General features: G+C 49.7%; 1 protein-coding gene across 1 annotated transcript in view; it reads left to right on the forward strand.

Annotated features, from left to right (window-relative positions):
* Positions 1-20,795, forward strand: part of LOC101952657 (uncharacterized) — a 47,251-nt gene extending 26,456 nt beyond the window's left edge. Inside the window, exons 11-23 of the mRNA XM_065575492.1 lie at positions 1,542-1,631; positions 2,163-2,346; positions 3,281-3,400; positions 4,308-4,507; positions 5,693-5,863; positions 13,351-13,545; positions 14,222-14,457; positions 15,193-15,259; positions 16,710-16,801; positions 18,774-18,942; positions 19,053-19,157; positions 19,411-19,471; positions 19,960-20,795. Coding sequence (XP_065431564.1) covers positions 1,542-1,631; positions 2,163-2,346; positions 3,281-3,400; positions 4,308-4,507; positions 5,693-5,863; positions 13,351-13,545; positions 14,222-14,457; positions 15,193-15,259; positions 16,710-16,801; positions 18,774-18,942; positions 19,053-19,157; positions 19,411-19,471; positions 19,960-19,994 — 1,725 coding nt within the window. The 3' untranslated portion in view covers positions 19,995-20,795. The remainder of the gene's footprint in view (positions 1-1,541; positions 1,632-2,162; positions 2,347-3,280; positions 3,401-4,307; positions 4,508-5,692; positions 5,864-13,350; positions 13,546-14,221; positions 14,458-15,192; positions 15,260-16,709; positions 16,802-18,773; positions 18,943-19,052; positions 19,158-19,410; positions 19,472-19,959) is intronic.
* The last annotated feature ends 275 nt before the right edge of the window (positions 20,796-21,070 follow it).

Consider the following 21,070-nt stretch of genomic DNA (forward strand, 5'->3'; position numbering starts at 1 on the left):
GTAAATAGAGAGCTCACTGCTAGAACGGGATGGCACTGTGAACGGGGGAACAAGTGTGCTCAAGGAGTAGAAGGCTTTGGCCCAGATATCCCCTTCAGAAGACATCCCCAGACTGGATTAGGGATATTGGTGTGACCTCACCTTGCAGCCCCCAAAGAAAGAATTGGGTGGACTAAATGGACAGTGCACCTCTCTATCTGAAGCCTAGCAAGGGAGGTACGTGGATCCCACTAGAATTTAAAATGAAAAGTAAGGGAGGGGAGGCTCTACTAGAGGACCTGGGCAGCTTTAGATACAGTACCAGGCACGTAGGAAGATTTCTACTTCTGAGCCATGGAAGCAGAAATGGACTTTTCCTTTCCAGATTTAGCTAATAGTCAGAAGGGGAATCTAGCACCTGCCTTCCAGATTTGAACACCCTCAAAATTCAGGAGTGCTGAAGCTCAATTTGGGCAGCTGTTACTTCATTTCTCCCAAATGAAATATACTGATCCACTGTAACTTGCTGTAGAAAAGTAGGATAAAATTGAGCAAGAAATGCTTCCCAGTGGTTATTAGGACTGGAATTGCTATTTTCAACAGCCATTGCCTTTTTTTTTTAAAGTTTTATTTGTTTAAAAGGAAGACAGTGATATTGCATTGGCAAATTCCCCATAGAAACAAAGAGTGGAACAAAAGAATAATAAAGGCACCTCAACTTTTCCTCATTTATGTAGGACAGTCTTATAATATGCATCCAGATATCCTCCAGTCACACAAGCTGAAAATTGTTGCACTTTACTGCAGTTCTTTAACCATATGGGAACCAATCCTGTCTGTGTTCTGTGCACATCCAAAATTCCTGCTGAATGACCCACCCTGGGAGCGAGTTACTAGTGACCCAGGGCTGGGGCGGCAGGAGGGTGCGGTTGGGTTGGGGGGGAGAGCCCAGGGCTGGGGCGGCAGCAGGGTGTGAGGAACCCCGAGGTGGAGTGGGGGGCAGCCAACATTTTTTTGCTTGGGGCGGCAAAAAACCTAGAGCCGGCCCTGTATCCAAGGTTTACCACCTGACTTCAGTGGGAGCAGAATCAATCCAACACCAAGTGCTTTTGAAAACTCAACCATAATCATGCTTAGGTATGTAACGCCCCCACTCACTGTATATCAGAGTTCTGCAGTTAAGGCACCAGCCAGAGATACAGGAAGTCAGAGTTCAGTTCCTATCCCTGCCCGAGACTCACTGTGTGACTTTGGGCAATTTGCTCAGTCTCTCTGTGCACTGGTTCCCCACTTGTAAGGGTAATAATCCTTACAAATGCCTGTGAGGAAGGGAAGGAGAAATTCATTAATATACACGAAAGCTTCAATTCTATGTGAAATATCAGTGTGTCTGTGGGCTTCACCACACTTAGCCTTAACATGTCTTAATCTGTAGGCATTCTAGTGGGACTACCAGCCAGCCATAGGTCAAAGCAAGATCACTCTGTGAAACCATTAACCTTAATTTTGCGAGGACTGTCCATGCTTGCAGAAATAACCCATTTCCTCTGATTCTTCTGCAGGGCAACAACAGTGAATTTTGGTCCTCCATGAAATCAACCTTAGTGAATTTGGAGACCATGTGTGCCCAGGACAGAGCAGTATCGCTGCAGGTCAGAGGTTCTCCCCCTACATGTGTGGGCGCTCTATGGCCAAATGCCCTGAGCACTGGAATAGCAGTCTCACTTTGGGGGGAATTGTAGCTGCTCTTCAGAAAAGGGGTGTGTGTGCGCATGTGCATGCTCTCTAGCTTAAGTGGCAGGGGATCTGGGCTCTGTCCCCACTGGTCCTAGGAAGATCCAGATTGCTTCTGGGGGCAACACAGAGAGAACCTAGATGCCTGCTGATTTGTTGCAATGTTCTCTGGCCCGTACACTGAAGGGACCAGGGATGAGGAGCGAATGACACAGGGCATTAGCCCAACACTGGCTTCAGCTTACTGTGGAGTCCTGAGCAAGCCTCAGCAGACGTACTCGCTCTGTGAAGGGCTCCCTCTTTGAGAATGCTGCAGTCCCTCTGAGAAGGTCACTATGAACCCATATGTCCCTAAGAGGGTCATTGTTCCCCTGGGAGTCTGAAGAATGTGTCTCATGAACCACTGAAATCCTTCCTCCTTCTCAGGGTGTTTTCTTTCCCAATCCCAGGAAGTTGCTGGCCCCTTTGATCCCTTCCTGAATAGCTCCACCCTCAGTGCTGGTGGGAATGGGAGCAAGAGGGAGGTGGCCTCTGCCGTGACGTTCCTCCTGCAGAGTGTAGAATTGGCTGCACTGACAGCTGCTTTGAAGTCACCAGAGAATACGACCCAGACTGTGACAACAGAGTCTATGGGTGAGGAGGATGGGAGGCTCCAACATCACCTGGTGGTGGCTGTAAGATAGTGGGTTATACTCTTCTCAATAAAGAACACCACTGCAGCCTCGCTGCCGCTCTCTCAGGGTTTATAACCCAGCAATGGGTGGCAGGTGATCGAGCCATTGAGAGAGACTAGCTCCCGGCCCCTCCCGTTCCACCCCCCTTCTTCTGCTGGAGCCCAGAGCAACCCGCCCCCATCCCCACGCTACCCCAGCCCTGGAGCACCAGGTGGGCAGCACAGCGGGAGCACCCCCAGCCCTGGAACGCCAGGCAGCCGGAGCGTCCCCAAATCCAGAGCTGGGCGGATGGGCAGACAGCATGACGTGGCATGGCCCCGGCCCCAGCGCCCGCAGCGCTGGGCCTTGTGAGCATCAGCCCCAGCCTGCCTGCCTCAGCCTCTCAGCCACAGAAGAGCAGGAAGGGAATTGGAAGCAGGCAGGAGGGGACCAGGGGGCGGAGCATGGGCGGGGCCATGCCAGGCTGTTTGGGGAGGCACAATGCTACCCCGGCCTATGCTACCCGCCAGCCATAAACCCAGCCCAGGGGCTTTGCAGCAATGGCAGCTGCCTGAGAGGGTTTTAAAAGCAATGCCAATCTCCTGTCGCCACAGGCAGCTGCCATTGCGTCCTCCTTTCACTCCCTGCCCCAGCAATACCCCTTCCTGCTGCTTCCCCTGCTAAACCGCAGAGGTGAGGCAGCAGGGAGAAGTTGCCTTCTGCGTCTTCGCACAGTGGCATCTTCATGGGGACACACGGATGATGGATCATAGAAGGTCAGCCAGAGGGGCTCAGGGAAACACAGAGAAATGGAGGTGAGGAGAAAGGGGGAGGGGGTGGTGGGATTCCGAGAGAGTGGAGCTCCGAACCTGACTTGCCCTTGCAGCAAGAGGCTTTGCCATTTCCCTCCCCAGCTATCGAGACGCTCCTCGTTGTCCCGGCTGCAGGTCCCTGTGATGATGTCTTCAGGCTGAGAGCTCTGAATGAGACGATGGACATTCACTGCAATACGGTCACCAGAGCAGCCACAGGAGGTATCATCCTGGTGCTTCCCAGGCACTCATCCCTTTAACTAGACACCAAACCCCAGCCCTAGTTCTCCCCTTCCTCTTGCCCCAGGCTAGCTTGCTTTCCTCTGTTATCCTGACACTAGTGTGGACCTTGTTGGCTGAGCCAGTGTTTCTCAGGCCATTGAGCTCTGCAGAGCCCTTCATTCCTGGTTGTCCCACAGCATGAAAACTGAGCAATGGGGGGTGAGGGGGCAGGGAGGTGAGAGAAGCTTTGATAGGCATATGAATTGGTCCAGAGAATGGAAAGATCAGAGATCCGTTGGCCCAACACATGATGTCCTGATGATGAGCCCAGCTAGACCCCAGGTTGATGTGCCTGTCTTCCTGGAATGGAATCAGGATGATAGTTACCGATTTTACTCCTATTTTCAGGCCAGTATGACCTAACTGGGACTGGTTCTTAATTCTTTATCACTAGGGAAAGCTCCTCACTAAGCAACCCCTCTGCCTCTCCTAACCAAGAAAAACTATGGCTTCACCTCAGTGCCTTTCACGTAGGGCTGTCTACCTAGCTGGATAACATGCAGTGTGCGGGTATGATTTTTAAAGAGCACTTTTAAAGAGCATTGTTCCATATAGACCCTACTAGTGTGCACTAAAGGTTCCCTAGTGTGCTCTAATATACGTTAGTGCACTTTAGGAATCACACTCCCATAGTGCATGCCAGATGTTTCCAACACAGAATGACTTCTGTGGAAAAAGAGGGAGGAGGCAATATATTCTAGTGGTTAAAGCTCAAACTGCTAGCCAGGACTCTTGGGTTCTTTTCCCAGCTCTGCCCCACACTCACTGTGACCTTTGGCACCTGGCTTGCTCTTTCTTTGTCTCAGTGTCCCTGGCTCTATGATGAAACATCATTTCATGTTTTCAGATTCTGGGGCTGTTGCTTTTATTTCTTACTTCACCCTGGACTCCATCATGAACAAGAGATTTCTCAAGGAGGGAGATCTAATGGCTGATGAGAAATTGAGGAATTTTCACCTGAATTCCAGGGTGGTGAGTGGGGCTGTTGGAGATGGGAGGTTCATGAACCTCCCCATACCTGTGAACTTCACCCTACGCCATAGACAGGTGAGTGTAGATCCTTTTACTTTCCTCTGTGCCAGGGACTCCAGTTGGTCACTTAAAAGGTGCGTCTCCTGCAGGGTATTTGAGTTGTGTTGCCTTTCTGGACTGAGAAACAGTTATCTGAGAAAGAGAGGGAGCTTCTTCAGTCCTGACACGGGGGCTGTTTTGGGGAGGACGTTACATAGGATTCACACCAGGCCTGATTGGGTTATGATTCATCATGTAAAATGCTCAGGAGTAACAACTGTCTGGCTCACCCCTTAGAGCAGGAATAATTGGAAGGAATCTCCCTATAGCAGTGGTCCCCAAACTTTTGAGGGTTGCACCTCCCAACCCGTTCACACCCCTCCCCCTGAGCCAGGGCCGGGAGCGGGGCTGTGGCTTGGGGGGGATGGGGAAGGACATAGACAGGGGTAAGGGGGCTGAGGCTCAGGCCGCAGCTGAGGGTGGGTCTGGGGCTGGGAGCAGGACCAGAGCCTTGGCCGGGAGTGGAGCAACAGTCGGGCTGTGGTGGGGGCCAGCAGCCAACCTCATGGCGGCACTGGAGCCACAAGGGGCTGGGGCTGGGAGTGGAGCCATGCTGAAGCTGGGGACGCTGCCAGACATGGGGCTGGAAGTTGGGGATGTGGCTACTGGTGGGACCAGAGCAGAGCTCAGGGTGGGGAAGGGCTCTCTTTCCACACCCCATTGGGGCTGACCCAGGACCTGTCATGTCCCTCTGAAGGTTCCTCTGTGTCCCCCTAGGGGGGCGCACCCCACAGTTTGCGGACCTCTGCCCTATAGATAGCAGAGTTCAGGAAAACAGCATGAGATGGTGCCTTCTTTGATAAAGTAATGACCTTGCTAGCGTGCATGTGGGTATTTGTGGGCGGGTGTGTGAATGCCTTTTAATGGCTCAAATTGGAACTGCACAATTGTGTGTCATAGACCCTACAGTGCTGAGAGTTAAGGGAATTACCACTTTAGCTCTGGGGTCAGGGCCTTGTGCTATTGAAGCTGGAGGATCTCGCTTGTATTTCCACTGCCAATGGGAAGTCCCAAATGGCTGTTACGTGCAGCACAATGAGAGCCATGAAGCCGTTGGTGACTTCAGGTTTATTACTGTCTATTAGAGATGTGTGACAAAAGAAACAGTGTTCTCCCCATGATCCAGTGAGGATGATGATGATGGGGTGTTTTTGTTTCCAGGCAAAGAAAGAGGAGGAAGAGACTCGCTGCGTTCACTGGAAATTAATCGCTGGGAAAGGCATCTGGGCTGAGGATGGCTGCACCGTTCGCCACACGAACAGCACTCACACCATCTGCAGCTGTGACCATCTCTCCAGCTTCGCACTCCTTATGGGTCACACCAGAGTGGAGGTATCTCACTGTGAGACTCAGATCAAAGGGCTGGACTCTGAGCTTCTGATCTGGGCAAAATCAGTGGGAATTTTGCCTGATTGAACGCTACATAGTAACCTCAGGGTATAATCTGTGGCCATACAGGATGGGTCAGGGTCAAGGGGGCTGGGCTGGGGTTGTGATCTGAGGTGCCTAGAGTAGCCCTCACTGACAATGCCAAGGCCAGGATAGGCTGTAAAAAGGAGAGCAGATTCCCCCAAAACTGGTGATCATGTTTTCTAGAGCTTTAATCATTTGTGTTGCTCTTCTCTGGACTTTCTCCAATTTGTCATAGAATCATAGAATATCAGGGTTGGAAGGGACCTCAGGAGGTCATCTAGTCCAACCCCCTGCTCAAAGCAGGTCCAATTCCCAACAAAATCATACCAGCCAGGGCTTTGTCAAGCCGGGCCTTAAAAACCTTCAAGGAAGGAGACTCCACCACCTCCCTAGGTAACGCATTCCAGTGCTTCACCACCCTCCTAGTGAAATAGTGTTTCCTAATATCCAACCTGGACCTCCCCCACTGCAACTTGAGATCATTGCTCCTTGTTCTGTCATCTGCCACCACTGAGAACAGCCGAGCTCCATCCTCTTTGGAACCCCCCTTCAGGTAGTTGAAGGCTGCTATCAAATCCCCCCTCATTCTTCTCTTCTGGAGACTAAACAATCTCAGTTCCCTCAGCCTCTCCTCATAAGTCATGTGCTCCAAACCCCTAATCATTTTTGTTGCCCTCTGCTGGACTCTTTCCAATTTTTTCACATCCTTCTTGTAGTGTGGGGCCCAAAACTGGACACAGTATTCCAGATGAGGCCTCACCAATGTCGAATAAAGGGGAACGATCACGTTCCTCGATCTGCTAGCAATGCCCCTACTTATACAGCCCAAAATGCCGTTAGCCTTCTTGGCAACAAGAACACACTGTTGACTCATATCCAGCTTCTCGTCCACTGTGACCCCTAGGTCCTTTTCTGCAGAACTGCTACCTAGCAATTCGGTCCCTAGTCTGTAGCAGTGCATGGGATTCTTCCGTCCTAAGTGCAGGACTCTGCACTTGTCCTTGTTGAACCTCATCAGGTTTTTTTTGGCCCAATCCTCTAATTTGTCTAGGTCCCTCTGTATCCGATCCCTACCCTCTAGTGTATCTACCATGCCTCCTAGTTTAGTGTCATCTGCAAACTTGCTGAGAGTGCAGTCCACACCATCCTCCAGATCATTAATAAAGATATTAAACAAAACCGGCCCCAGGACCGACCCGTGGGGCACTCCGCTTGAAACTGGCTGCCAACTAGACATGGAGCCATTGATCACTACCCATTGAGCCCGATGATCTAGCCAGCTTTCTATCCACCTTACAGTCGATTCATCCAGCCCATACTTCTTTAACTTGGCGGCAAGAATACTGTGGGATACCGTATCAAAAGCTTTGCTAAAGTCAAGGAATAACACATCCACTGCTTTCCCCTCATCCACATAGCCAGTTATCTCATCATAGAAGGCAATTAGGTTAGTCAGGCACGACTTCCTCTTGGTGAATCCATGCTGATTGTTCCTGATCACTTTCCTCTCCTCTAAGTGTTTCATAATTGATTCCTTGAGGACCTGCTCCATGATTTTTCCAGGGACTGAGGTGAGGCTGACTGGCTTGTAGTTCCCCAGATCCTCCTTCTTCCCTTTTTTAAAGATGGGCACTACATTAGCCTTTTTCCAGTCATCTGGGACCTCCCCCGATAGCCATGAGTTTTCAAAAATAATGGCTAATGGCTCTGCAATCTCATCCGCCAACTCCTTTAGCACCCTCGGATGCAGCGCATCCGTTCACATGGACTTGTGTACATCCAGTTTTTCTAAATAGTCCTGAACCACTTCTTTCTCCACAGAGGGCTGGTCACCTTCTCCCCATATTGTGCTGCCCAGTGCAGCAGTCTGGGAGCTGACCTTGTTCGTGAAGACAGAGGCAAAAAAAGCATTGAGTTCATTAGCTTTTTCCACATCCTCGGTCACTAGGTTGCCTCCCTCATTCAGTAAGGGGCCCACACTTTCCTTGACTTTCTTCTTGTTGCTAACATACCTGAAGAAACCCTTCTTGTTACGCTTAACATCTCTTGCTAGCTGCAACTCCAAGTGTGATTTGGCCTTCCTGATTTCACTCCTGCATGCCTGAGCAATATTTTTATACTCCTCCCTGGTCATTTGTCCAATCTTCCACTTCTTGTAAGCTTCTTTTTTGCGTTTAAGATCAGCAAGGATTTCACTGTTTAGCCAAGCTGGTCGCCTGCCATATTTACTATTCTTTCTACACATCGGGATGGTTTGTTCCTGCAACCGCAATAAGGATTCTTTAAAATACAGCCAGCTCTCCTGGACCCCTTTGCCCTTCATGTTATTCTCCCAGGGGATCCTGCCCATCTGTTCCCTGAGGGAGTCAAAGTCTGCTTTTCTGAAGACCAGGGTCTGTATTCTGCTGCTCTCCTTTCTTCCTTGTGTAAGGATCCTGAACTCGACCATCTCATGGTCACTGCCTCCCAGGTTTCCATCCACTTTTGCTTCCCCTACTAATTCTTCCCTGTTTGTGAACAGCAGGTCAAGAAAAGCTCTGCCCCTAGTTGGTTCCTCCAGCACTTACACCAGGAAATTGTCCCCTACACTTTCCAAAAACTTCCTGGATTGTCTGTGCACCACTGTATTGCTCTCCCAGCAGATATCAGGGTGATTAAAGTCTCCCATGAGAACCAGGGCCTGCGATCTAGCAACTTCTGCTAGTTGCCAGAAGAAAGCCTCGTCCACCTCATCCCCCTGGTTTGGTGGTCTATAGAAGACTCCAACCACGACATCACCCTTGTTGCTCACACTTCTCAACTTTATCCAGAGTCCCTCAGGTTTTTCTGCAGTTTCATACTGGAGCTCTGAGCAGTCATACTCCTCTCTTACATACAACGCAACTCCCCCACCTTTTCTGCCCTGCCTGTCCTTCCTGAACAGTTTATATCCATCCATGACAGTACTCCAGTCATGTGAGTTATCCCACCAAGTCTCTGTTATTCCAATCACATCATAGTTTCCTGACTGTGCCAGGACTTCCAGTTCTCCCTGCTTGTTTCCCAGGTTTCTTGCATTTGTGTATAGGCACTTAGGATAACTCATCGATCGTCCCTCTTTCTCAGCATGAGACAGGAGTCCTCCCCTCTTGCGCTCTCCTGCTTGTGCTTCCTCCCAGGATCCCATTTCCCCACATATCTCAGGGCTTTGGTCTCCTTCCCCCAGTGAACCTAGTTTAAAGCCCTCCTCACTAGGTTATCAGCCTGCTGGCGAAGATGCTCTTCCCTCTCTGGAGCCCGTCTCTACCTAGCACTCCTCCTTCTTGGAACACCATCCCATGGTTGAAGAATCCAAAGCCTTCTCTCCGACACCACCTGCGTAGCCATTCGTTGACTTCCACTATTCGACGGTCTCTACCCAGGCCTTTTCCTTGCACAGAGAGGATGGACGAGAACACCACTTGCGCCTCAAACTCCTTTATCCTCCTTCCCTGAGCCACGTAGTCTGCAGTGATCCGCTCAAGGTCATTCTTGGCAGTATCATTGGTGCCCACGTGGAGAAGCAGGAAGGGGTAGCGATCCGAGGGCTTGATGAGTTTCGGCAGTCTCTCCGTCACATCGTATATCCTAGCTCCTGGAAAGCAGCAGACCTCTCGGTTTTCCCGGTCGGGGCGGCAGATAGATGACTCAGTCCCCCTGAGGAGGGAGTACCCGACCACCACCACCCTCCTCCTCCTCTTGGGAGTGGTGGTCGTGGAACTCCCATCCCTAGGACAGTGCATCTTTTGCCTTCCAATCGGTGGAGTCTCCTTCTGCTCCCTTCCCTCAGATGGGTCATCTAGTCCACTCTCCGCATTAGTACCTGTAGAGAGAACATGGAAATGATTGCTCACCTGTATCTACATTGCACCCCTGGGTCCTAGTGTCCACCTTACCAGAACTTCCTATGCCTGTTCTGACCCTTCCTGCAGGCTCCCACAGCTAGCTGCTGCAGCCTGGTGACTCTTATTCCGGGGGGGATCTAGTAACTTAAAAGTGAAAAAGTCTACAGCCTGCCAGACCTATTAGCCCAACACTGAAACTGTTAAAGAGCCATTCAAGTGGTAATGAAGCCATTTAACAGGCATTTGCCACCCCCTCCGTATATACTGTCAGTTTCTGAATTTACTGACAAAAACCGTTGTGCATTACTGTAATATTTACTCAGAACATGTTAGTTTACAGGACCTTAGTTTAAAATTTGCTTTAAAAATATTTCATTAGAAGATTGCTGGAGATTATAAAATCACATCTTTAAAAAATCCTTGCATAGGTTTTTAGATCCACAATCTGAGTGTTCATCTTTAGCCTTAAATCTTCAGACGTATAGTTTTTTAAATAAATCCTTCAAAAGACCACTCTTATCTAAAATACACATTTTAATTTTAATTACTATAGTACAAAAAACTTGCTTCCCAAGTCTTCCGGTCCTTTCTGTCCATCCCTTTCTCCCTTCACCCTCCCTCCTCCCCCCGCATTGAAGAGAGGCTAGCCCTTAAAGGGAAAACATCCCTTTCCTTCCAGACAAACAAGTTTCCCTTTCTTTACTTCTGACTATTTGATGAACTAGTTTTAAGAGAACCCTCCAGCAAAATCAGTACCTTAGTAAGATATAAAATCCTTTGTTATGCCTAAAATCTTTGGAAACATATTTTTTAAAGTTAGTGAAATTTCATGTCTGTTGTTATGAAGATCACACACAGTAAATTAGTGTTCCCTTTTTCTAAAAGCAATTAACATTGTTATGAACACACTAAACCTCTGTGACTGATTAATTTAAAATAATGTCTTTGTTTCAGTGAGTTAAATATGTAGTAATCTGGAATGGTTACTTTATGAAGGCTTAAGAGTACATTTAAAATATAAAATCAGCTTAGAAATACTGATTAAGAAAATGTAAAACAGAGAAGAGCTGCATCACATATTCCATAATATTTAATGTTGTATTCAGCAGGACAGCTGACTGCCCTTACTACAAAGTTTTTGCAAATAAATCTCTGACAAACTTCAGGGTATATCAAAATACCTGTGACTGACATTTTTTATTCCTAAATTTAGTGCTTTTAATTAGGTACCTGTCTGCATGTCTGATCTTCATCTTCTGGCATTCAGTGGAAAACATGCTCCATTTTCTTTTGAAAAAAAAAAATCTTCTGCAATTTCTTTTTAATGTCATTTGCTTCATTAGGGTTCAGGGATTTGGCTGGAAGGAGGTGAGCAGGGATGGGGAGGGAAGAGAGGAGGGAGACAGTGGGAAGGGGCAGTGCCTGGGCAGAGTGGGGGCAGGGCCTGGGGTGGAGTATGGGTGGGGCCACAGGCAGAAGAGATGGGCTGGGGGGCTAGCCTCCCCAAGGAGCAGCATCATCCACTGCCCATGACAGCAGGTAAGAGCGGGTTGGCTCCCACATACCCAGCAGGCGCTGCAGTGTCCTTAGGCAGGAGCCATATTTACAGAGCTGAATGCGCTGGTGCCGTGCTGTGATGGGTTCAGTCACAGAGACCCCCTTGGGACTGTCACCTGAATTGCTGAGATTACCTCTGAGACCGTTTTCCCTGCCAGCTTGGGACTCCAGAACCCTGCCTTGTTGAGCCAAATATGCTAACCTGCTGCAGCACAGACTCAGGGTCTGAACCACGCCCCCAAATTTGCAGGCTTTAACTGAAAACCACTCAGCAGGTCACTTATCTCCAGCACCCAGACACCCAGTCCCAGTAGGATTCAAACCCCAAATAAATCCGTTTTACTCTGTATAAAGCTTATACAGGGTAAACTCATAAATTGTCCGCCCTCTATAACACTGATAGAGAGATATGCACAGCTGTTCGCTCCCCCAGGTATGAATCACTTACTCTGGGTTTAGCAATAAACAAAAGTGATATTATTAAGTATAAAAAGTAGGATTTAAGTGGTTCCAAGTCATAACACACAGAACAAAGTAAGTTACCAAGCAAAATAAAACAAAATGTTTTAAGCCTAATACATTAAGAAACTGTTTACAGGTAAAATCTCACCCTCAGAGATGTTCCAATAAACTTCTTTCACAGACTAGGCTCCTTCCTCGTCTGAGGCCAGTTCTTTCCCTGGTACAGTCCTTTTAGTTCCAGCAGGCATCTTAGGTGAAAAGCGGGGGCTTTCTCATGACTGAGACCCCCCCTTGTTTTGCTCCACCCCCTTTTATAGCTTTGGCACAAGGCAGGAATCCTTTGTCTCTCTGAGTCCCCAACCCTCCTTCTAAATGGGAAAGTACCAGATTAAGATGGATTCCAGTATCATGTGACATGGTCACATGTCCTGTGAGACCCCTAGTCTCAATTCTTCCAGGGCTGGCCCACACATACCCAGAAGGTTTACAAGTAAACAGAGCCATTTACAGGTGATAGATTCTGAAGCACCGTTAATGGCTTCCACTTAACATGTTTACATCAGTAATTCAAGTTTGTAACTTATTCTCCTAACTCCAAACATAGAAATAATCCATGCAAACAAATGGGATGAACACAGTCAGTAGATCATAAGCTTTGTAATGATACCTTACAAGAGACCTTTTGAATAAAGCATATTTCAGTAACATCATACTTATACTCATAAGCATATTTTCATAAATCATTATGGAGTGCAACATCACACACACATTCTGCGTGAGGGAGAGGGTACGGGGGTCTCTGTGCAGAACTGAGAGTCTCCGCCACCATGAAGAGGGCCAGGTAGCTCAATATCCTTCCTTCCTCATCCCTCCCTTCACCACCCCCCACAGCTTGACTGTGAACCACTGATAACTACTCTCTGGGAACGATTTTCCAACCAGTTATGCACCCACCTTATAGTAGCTCAATCTAGGTTGTATTTCCCTAGTTTGTTTATGAGAAGGTCATGCAAGGCAGTATCAAAAGCCTTAGGGTTTGTCTACGCTGGCAATTTCCGGCGTTGAAACTTTCTTGCTCAGGGGTGTGAAAAAACACACCCCTGAGTACAGCAAGTTTCAGTGCTGTAAAATGCCAGTGTAAACAGTGCACCAGGTAGCTACGCCTCTCTTAGCGTGCTGGGCAGTGTAGAGTGCTGGGCAGTGTAGACTAGTCCTTACTAAAGTCAAGATATACCACATCTACCACTTCCCCCCCCCATCCACAAGGCTTGTTACCCTGTCAAAGAAAGCTATTAGGCTGGCTTGGCATGATTTGTTCTTGACAAATCCATGCTGACTGATATTTATCACCTTATTGTCTTCTAGGTGTTTGTAAATTGATTTCTTAATTATCTGCTCCATTATCTTTCCCAGTACAGAAGTTAAGATGACTGGTCTGTAATTCCCCAGGCTGTCCTTACTTCCCTTTATTTACTATATAGTGTCCCAGGGCTTACTGGTGATTCTCCCTTTGCTGTGTTACAGGAGAGTTACCCACTGACCATCATCACCTATGTGGGACTGACCCTCTCCCTGCTGTGCCTCCTCCTCGCCATCCTCACCTTCCACCTGTGCCGCTCCATCCGCAACATCAGCACTTCCATCCACCTGCAGCTCTGCCTTTGCCTCTTCCTGGCCAACCTGCTCTTCCTCACCGCAGTGACCCGCAGCAGGAGTCGGGTCTGTTATCCACTTTTATTCTTGGTTTAAAATTGAGCTGTGTCCAGATCTTCTGTCAGCATTTCTAAAGCTCCCCTCACTCCAGCACCTTTTTATACCCTCAGCTGGACGGTAATGTTTATTCCATGCTCTTTAGTCCTGCAGAAATAATTATTTACTTCCCTCCAAAAGAAATCTCTATGGGTGAAACCAGTCCTTCCCTTTTCCTTGTGGGCTCCTTCCTTCATCATTCAAACAAAGGAACCCCGATTTCCAGAGTCACAGTACCCTGCCTGTCCTCTCTGCCCCCAGACTGATGGGCAGATGCAAGACGCCTATACCCTGAAGCAGATATAGAGAAGAGAACCTACACCCTCCAGGTCTCTCCCTATTATGAGGACTGGGAACTTGTTTATGTCTCTGCTCCCTTTCCTAGGATTCCTCACAGTATCCAACTCTTTTCTGAGTGGAGATCAGGACCGGGCTGGACTCTGAATGATTGAAAGGGCCAGCCAGCTTGCCCTTAGACAAGCCTCTGTAGACTGAAGAATGTATTGTCTCTGGGAGAGTGCCATAACTAGAGAGATGTGTTAATAAAAAGCCCTATGTGATCCTCACAAAAGTTCCCCCACCTCCAAATTCAGTATTTCCCTTCCCGGAAGCAGTGTCCCAGAGCTCTCTCTCATCCTGTCCTCAGGTGGTGTGTGCTGTCATTGCTGGTTTCCTACACTACCTCTTCCTGGCCTGCTTCATCTGGATGTTCCTGGAAGGGCTGCACCTCTTCCTCACTGTCAGGAACCTGAAGGTTGTGAATTACACCAGCGCCAGCCGGTTCAAGAAGAGATTCATGTACACATTTGGCTACGGATTCCCAGCCCTGGTGGTGGCTATTTCTGCAGCGGTGAATCATGAAGGCTATGGAACTTCCAAATAGTAAGTGCAGTGCCCATCCTGAAGAGGAGCTAGGATGTGGCTTCCATACAGTTGTTCAGCTCACCCCAGGTCTGACTTGAACCTAGATTTCCCGGCTCACCCTGCCTGGGAGCTGAATGTCCCCGAGACCCTTCCCATCCCCAGGGACACTAAGCTGCCCCAAGCGCTGTAGTTGAGTTGCCCACCTATCAGACATCTACACTCTTCGCCCCACTGATGATGCGGAAGAACAAGCCAGAAAGATCCCAGCTTGACTCCCAGCTCCCAGGCTGGGTTTGTGGGGCTGGTGTGTAGGAAACAAATGCACCTTCTTACTGTGTGGAAATCCCTGATTCCCCTCTCTAAAGTGAGCGACTCCATTAAAACAGGGTGTGGCGTGTTTTAGACACCCCAGGCTAAATCCTCAGCTGTTGTAAATCAGGGTAGCTCCACTTCCTTCAGTGCAGCTAGGCCAATGTCCATCTGCTGCATGTCTGGCCCTCCATCAATACTGCGCCCATCCACCAGAAAGGGTCATTTGAGGAGGTGGAAGAGGAAGTGCTGGCTGAAAGCAGGAGGTGCTGAGGTAGACGGGGAGGGCTGTTTGCTTGCTGTCCGCAAGAGACCATGTCACCAACAGGCTGAGACCCATCTCGCTTTTGAGAGCCAGCTGCCCTGTAACACCCCCTCTCTGCCCCCAGGGCTGAAAAAGGGTAGTAATACCATTAAAGTCACCTTCTTCCTCCCTCCCTGTAGCTGCTGGCTAAGCCTGGAGAGAGGCTTTCATTGGAGCTTCCTGGGTCCAGTCTGTGCCATAATCCTGGTGGGTACCTCACAGAACCACAGGGCCCCATTCTCCTCTCACCTCTGCAACCCTGTGGACTCCAGTGGAGCCAAGAGAAGAATATCTCCCAGAGAATTTAAGATGAAAGAGTCCTATAAGATCCCATGTCATCCACCCCTCTTTGGCCAGTGCAGGATTTCCCCTTAACACAACTGCCTACATTCTGTGGAGTCAGTCAGGGCGAATGGAGTCAGGGTTGGGCACTGGGTTGTGAGTGAGGAGACCTGACTCTGCCACTGGCCTGCTGTGTTAACATGGGAAGTAGCTTCCCCTCGCTGTACCTCTGTTTCTCCTCCCACCCTTTGTCTGTCTTGGCCATAGGCACTGAAAAAAATTAGTGGATGCTCAGCACCCACTGGCAGCCAGCACCCCCACTCATCATCCCCCCCCAATACCTCCCGTCCACTGGCAGCCACGCTGATCAACTTCTCCCCCTCAATCCCAGTGCCTCCCACTTGCTGCAGTCAGCTGTTCTGTGGTGTGCAGGAGGCACTGGGAGGAAGGTGGCAGAACTGCGTGGGAAGAGGTGGGGTAGGGGTGGGAAGAGGCAGGGGCTTGGTCAAGGGGGAACAGGGCTTGGTACCAAGTGGGGGTGGGAAGATATGGGGTGGGGCCTTGGGAGAAAGGGTCGGGTGGGTGTGGGCCCTGGGGCAGAGAGGGGGGGGTTGAGCGGCCTGTGGGAAGCTGGCACCTGTGGTCTTGCCCTTTTATTTTGCTAACAAATGCTCCAGGACAGGAGCTGCCCCTTTCTATGTGTGAGTACAGAACCCAGTGCAGTCTCATTAGAGCATCTAGGTGCTACCATAATATGATTAATTAAAATATGTCATTACTCATGCAATGCTGCCATGGAAGCAAGTGGAACCTCTGCAGGAATGAGGATAGTTTTGTCCCTTGCCTTGTCTGGCCTGGCTGGTAAATAACCCAGGTGATGGGGGAAGGGAAGGTGGCTGCAGCGTGGGGAGTTTGAGGATGGAAGGGTGCATGCGTGGTAAGGGATAAAGGTAGCAAATGTCCTTGCAGATTCCTCCCCATCTCAGGCAGCAAGTTAAGAATAAATTTCAGCCTCAGAATTGAAGGGAATACTCTATAGACGGGATCTAGAAGCTTTGGGACAAATCACAGGGCTCTAAATCTGGAATAACTGCAGACCCCACTGGAATCAGTGGAGTCACTCCAGATTCAGATAAGAGCAGAATGTGGCCCTCTGGCTGTATGATCACATGTGATGCATTGTAGCCCTGCCTATGCCAACAGTTCCCTGCATGTCCTGGGACCAAGATCTGGCAGGGAATGATGTATGACCCACCTTGACGAGCAGTCACTGGTCGGCAGCAGTCTGATCCCATAGAATTGTTCCGTGCCTCAGCCAGAGAGACTGGCCTTGGCTGGCATGATTTACAAGGAATATTTCATGCTGTTTCCACAGATAAATTTAACATTTTTTCTTGTAACCCTCTGGATCCTGAGAGACAAACTCTCCTCCCTTAATGAAGATGTGTCCACTCTCAAAGACACCAGGTAGGACAGCACTAAATCTACTAGAACAGGGGTGGGCAAACTTTTTGGCTCGAGGGCCACATCAGGGTGGGGAAATTGCATGCAGGGCCATGAGTGTAGGGCTGGGGCAGGGGGTTGGGGTGCAGGAGGGAGTGCAGGGTGTGGGAGGGGGTGAGGTGTGCAGGAAGGGGCTCATGGCAAGGAGTTGGGGTGGAGGAGAGAGTGCAGAGTGTGGGAATGAGCTCAGGGCAGGAGTGCAGAGAAGGGTGCGTAGTGCGGGAGGGGGCTCAGGGAAGGAGGTTGAGGTATGGGGTGCAGGAGGCATTCGGGGTGCAGGCTCTGGCCCAGTGTCGCTTACCTGGAGTGGCTCCGGGATGGCAGCGGCACGCAGCAGGGCTCAGGCAGGCTCCCTGCCTGCCTGCCCTGGCCCTGCACCGCTCCCAGAAGCGGCTGGCACCACGTCCCTGCGACCCCGGGTGCGGGGGCGGGCACAAAGGGCACCGCGTGCTGCCCTCGCCTGCGGGTACTTTCCCAGAAGCTCCCATTGGATGTGGTTCCTTGTTCCGGCCAATGTGAGCTGTGTGTGTGTGTGGGGGACAGCATGCGGAGACCTCTGCCCTGCCCTTCCCCCAGGGGCTTCAGGGATGTGGTGCCGGCTGCTTCTGGGAGTGGTGTGGGGCCCGCTGCGCCACAGGGATGGCAATCCTGCGGGCCGGATCCAAAGTCCTGATGGGCTGGATCCGGCCCATGGGCCGTAGTTTGCCCACCCCTGTATGAGAAGGGTCCAGTGAGCCTCCTGTATGGGAATTCCTGTGGGATTCTGCACAGATTGCTGCCACCATACAGCTGAGCACATGCCACTGTAGGGTTTCCAGGTTATCTTGCGACCTTCTGCTTGATGAGAGAGTAACAGTCTCACTGCCCAAGGAGCTGATAAACCCCAAGTCACATCAGCAGTCCCTTACTCGTGAGTCCTAAAGTTGTCCATGGGACCATCTGCCAAAATAAGGACAATTTGCATGAATAAGGGTATGCTGTATTGGATCTTAAATTAGACACAGCACAGCCAGGGTGGCAATTGAAGGGTCAAGTTAGGAGAGAGGAGAGGTCTACAGCAGTAAAGGATAATTATGGGAGATACTTTTCTGCCATGTGTATCATGTTGGTCCCTGGATGGATATTGAGATAACAGTTGCAGTCTCTTCGAAAGCCGCTGAAGTCAGTGGAAGTAATGGTACGGAAGAGACTGCTAGATCAGTGAGGCTCTTGCAGTAAGTCCTGCGGCACATTCAGAGTGTGGCATGCAAATGGTCTTTAAAGCAACTCATTATGAAATCTGTTTGTTTGGGAGGAACACGATCAGGGCTGCCAGCTGGGAGTGCTGGATGGAGACATGAGAGGGGAAAAGATTTTAGAACCAGATCAGAATATTGAGGCTTCAGAAAGCCATGGTATTACTGCACATGCCTAGTGCTTTGTAAGGAGAAATGCAAGTCTGTGCTGCTATTCAGAGCTGGGCCATGTGCTACTTAGGGAGGAAACTCATCTCTTTTCCCTGGGGCTGTGGATACTGTCGAGGTAAAGTGCCATCCATTGAGGAGGAAGGAAAGTGTGGCTTACTTGTTGCTCTGTAGCAACCCCTCTCTCTATTTATGGAACAACATAGATGGGTTCCTGAGACCTCAATATCCTGTTCCCACTTGATTGTCACATTGCCAGGACCTGATATGAAGGGATTAAAAACAAAACTGTAATGAGAGGTTGAACCATTTGCTTTGGAAGAGCCACCTGTGTGTGTGTGGGAAGATGGTTGGGCACAATATTGTATTTTGGATTCATAGGCGTAAGTTGCCATTGTGTTCGTCTTGACAGTAACCCTAAGACACAGTAAAGCGGGTGCCAGATGTTTCACCCCACACCACCCAGGGCCCCCTGACTCAGTAACTCACCGTAGGGTCATTATAACAGGATCTCTCCATCTGCCTTTATCCAGACTACTGACTTTTAAAGCTATCGCCCAGCTATTCATTCTGGGCTGCACATGGAGTCTTGGTCTCTTCCAAGTCGGCTCAGCAAAAATGGTCATGGCGTATTTATTCACCATTGTCAACAGCCTGCAGGGAGCCTTCATCTTCCTGGTGCACTGTCTCCTCAATCGCCAGGTAATGCCCATGGCGCGTCATCAGCCACCCAGTGACTTCACGGGCCTAGCAGTGGCCTGGTCTGAGGGTGTTAGTTACATGATGTAGTGACCATGTCCCTTATTCTCCAGGTGAGAGAGGAGTACAGGAGATGGATTAAAGGCACAAGAAAACCCAGCCCCACAACTCAAACTTTTAGTCCGTCCATGTCCACTGTCACTACCAGCACCAAGATGGTAAGAGATCCTCTATTCTGTTCCAATACCAGCATCCACAAGTCGCATCCATCTGGGTCTGTTGTAGTTCCTGAGGTACCTTGTCCCCTGAGTGACACATGCTTGTTTTAATCCATCTGAGAACGGCATTGAGAGTCTTAGTGAGATTCAGTTGCATCCAAATCAAAGGGGAATCCCAGGTCTCCTAGAACCCAGCACAGAAGTCCTCCTTTCTTGCATTCCTCCACGTTCCCTTCCCTTTGCTTCTTTGGAGGCTCCATGCATCACTCACTGTGGAACAGGCAGGGAAGGTGTTGGCTTTGACACAAATTTAGGTAATTATCCAATTGGGGAGGCTTGCAAACCAAAACCTAGGTGGAAATCTTGTCAGTGCAGATGGGCCATCCCCAACAAAGCGTTAGCACTGGATGGAATTTCCTCTGGCTCCGTTACCTCTACTGGGAAAGAATCCAGAAGCTTTCTCTGGAGGGAAAAGTGGAGCCTTATATCTGGAAAAACCTCCCTGCTCCAGTCCCAGCACGAGAGGCCACAATCTTTGTCTGGAAGTGGACATTTCTGGTTTATTTAGAGCAGCCTCTATTGACTGCTACTTTATGGCTTACCTGTGCATGGGTAGGGGAAGGGAACGGGCTTTGTCTACACTTATGTTATTTTCCTGTACGTGATGTCACCTCAGGGGAGACTGGCTGAATTTTGCAGACTCTGCACTATTCCTGAATGAGGACCCAGTCCTGATCCCATTGACGTTGACTGGAGTTTTCCCATGGGATTGACACTCAATGTATATTTGTTTTGCTGGCAGTGAATTGCGGAGACCCCTCCACTTCATCTCTGTGAATCAGTCACCTCTCCAACCACCGATGTTTATCATACAGCCGGCTTTGCTGTGCCAGTGGGGCAGGTGCTTCAGCCGCCATTCTTCATCGCAACTACATACAAAACCTGGAAGGGGAAGCGGGATTGGACCAAATCCTCTCTCTGATCCAATTCCACAACTGCTGAATTCAAAGGCCACCGTAGGGTTGTAGCTGGGTGTCTCTCCCAGATTTAAAGGGTCAGATCCCAGGTCACAGAGTAGTTATTTCAGTGCGGGGATAGCTCAGTGGTTTGAGCATTGGCCTGCTAAACCCAGGGTTGTGAGTTTAATCCTTGAGGGGGCCATTTAGGGAACTGGGGTAAAAATTTGTCTGGGGATTGGTCCTGCTTTGAGCAGGGGGTTGGACTAGATTAGGGTTACCATCCATCCTCTTTTTCCCGGACATGTCCGGCTTTTCGGCAGTCAAACCCCCGTCCGGGGGGAATTGCCAAAAAGCTGAACATGTCCGGGAAAATGGCGGCTCTGCTCCTCCCCTGACTCTTCGGCTCTGTTTAAGAGCCGAGCTGCCCGAGCGCTATGGGCTTCAGGCAGCCCCCTTGCCTCCGGACCCCAGCCGCCGGCCGGGCACTTCCCCTCCTGGGCTGTGAGCAGGGTGTTACTTCGCAAGTGGAGAACCAGTGTACACTGGTAGTAGTTTGTAGTCTTTAAGCTCTCCATATGTCAGTATATAATGCCTGCATCTGTAACTTTCACTCTATGCATCTGAAGAAGTGAGGTTTTTTACCCACGAAAGCTTATGCTCAAATAAATCTGTTAGTCTTTAAGATGCCACCAGACTCCTCGTTGTTTTTGTAGATACAGACTAACACGGCTACCCCCTGATACTTGACATCCTAGATGGGAAGCCCAAAACTGTAATCAAGGCGGGGGAGATTGGAACCAAATGGGTGGAGGTGGCAGAGAAGAAGAAAGCTAGTAGCAGTTGGTGGGGATACGAGAAGGGGCCACCCGAGACGAAAGCCCACTATCGGCGTCAGCCCAAGGCCCCACCTAGCAAGGAGGAGCCCTCCACACAGCCAGGGAGACCCCAGATGCC

Source organism: Chrysemys picta, chromosome 22 (assembly GCF_011386835.1).
Source record: "Chrysemys picta bellii isolate R12L10 chromosome 22, ASM1138683v2, whole genome shotgun sequence".
Classification (NCBI taxonomy): domain Eukaryota; kingdom Metazoa; phylum Chordata; order Testudines; family Emydidae; genus Chrysemys; species Chrysemys picta.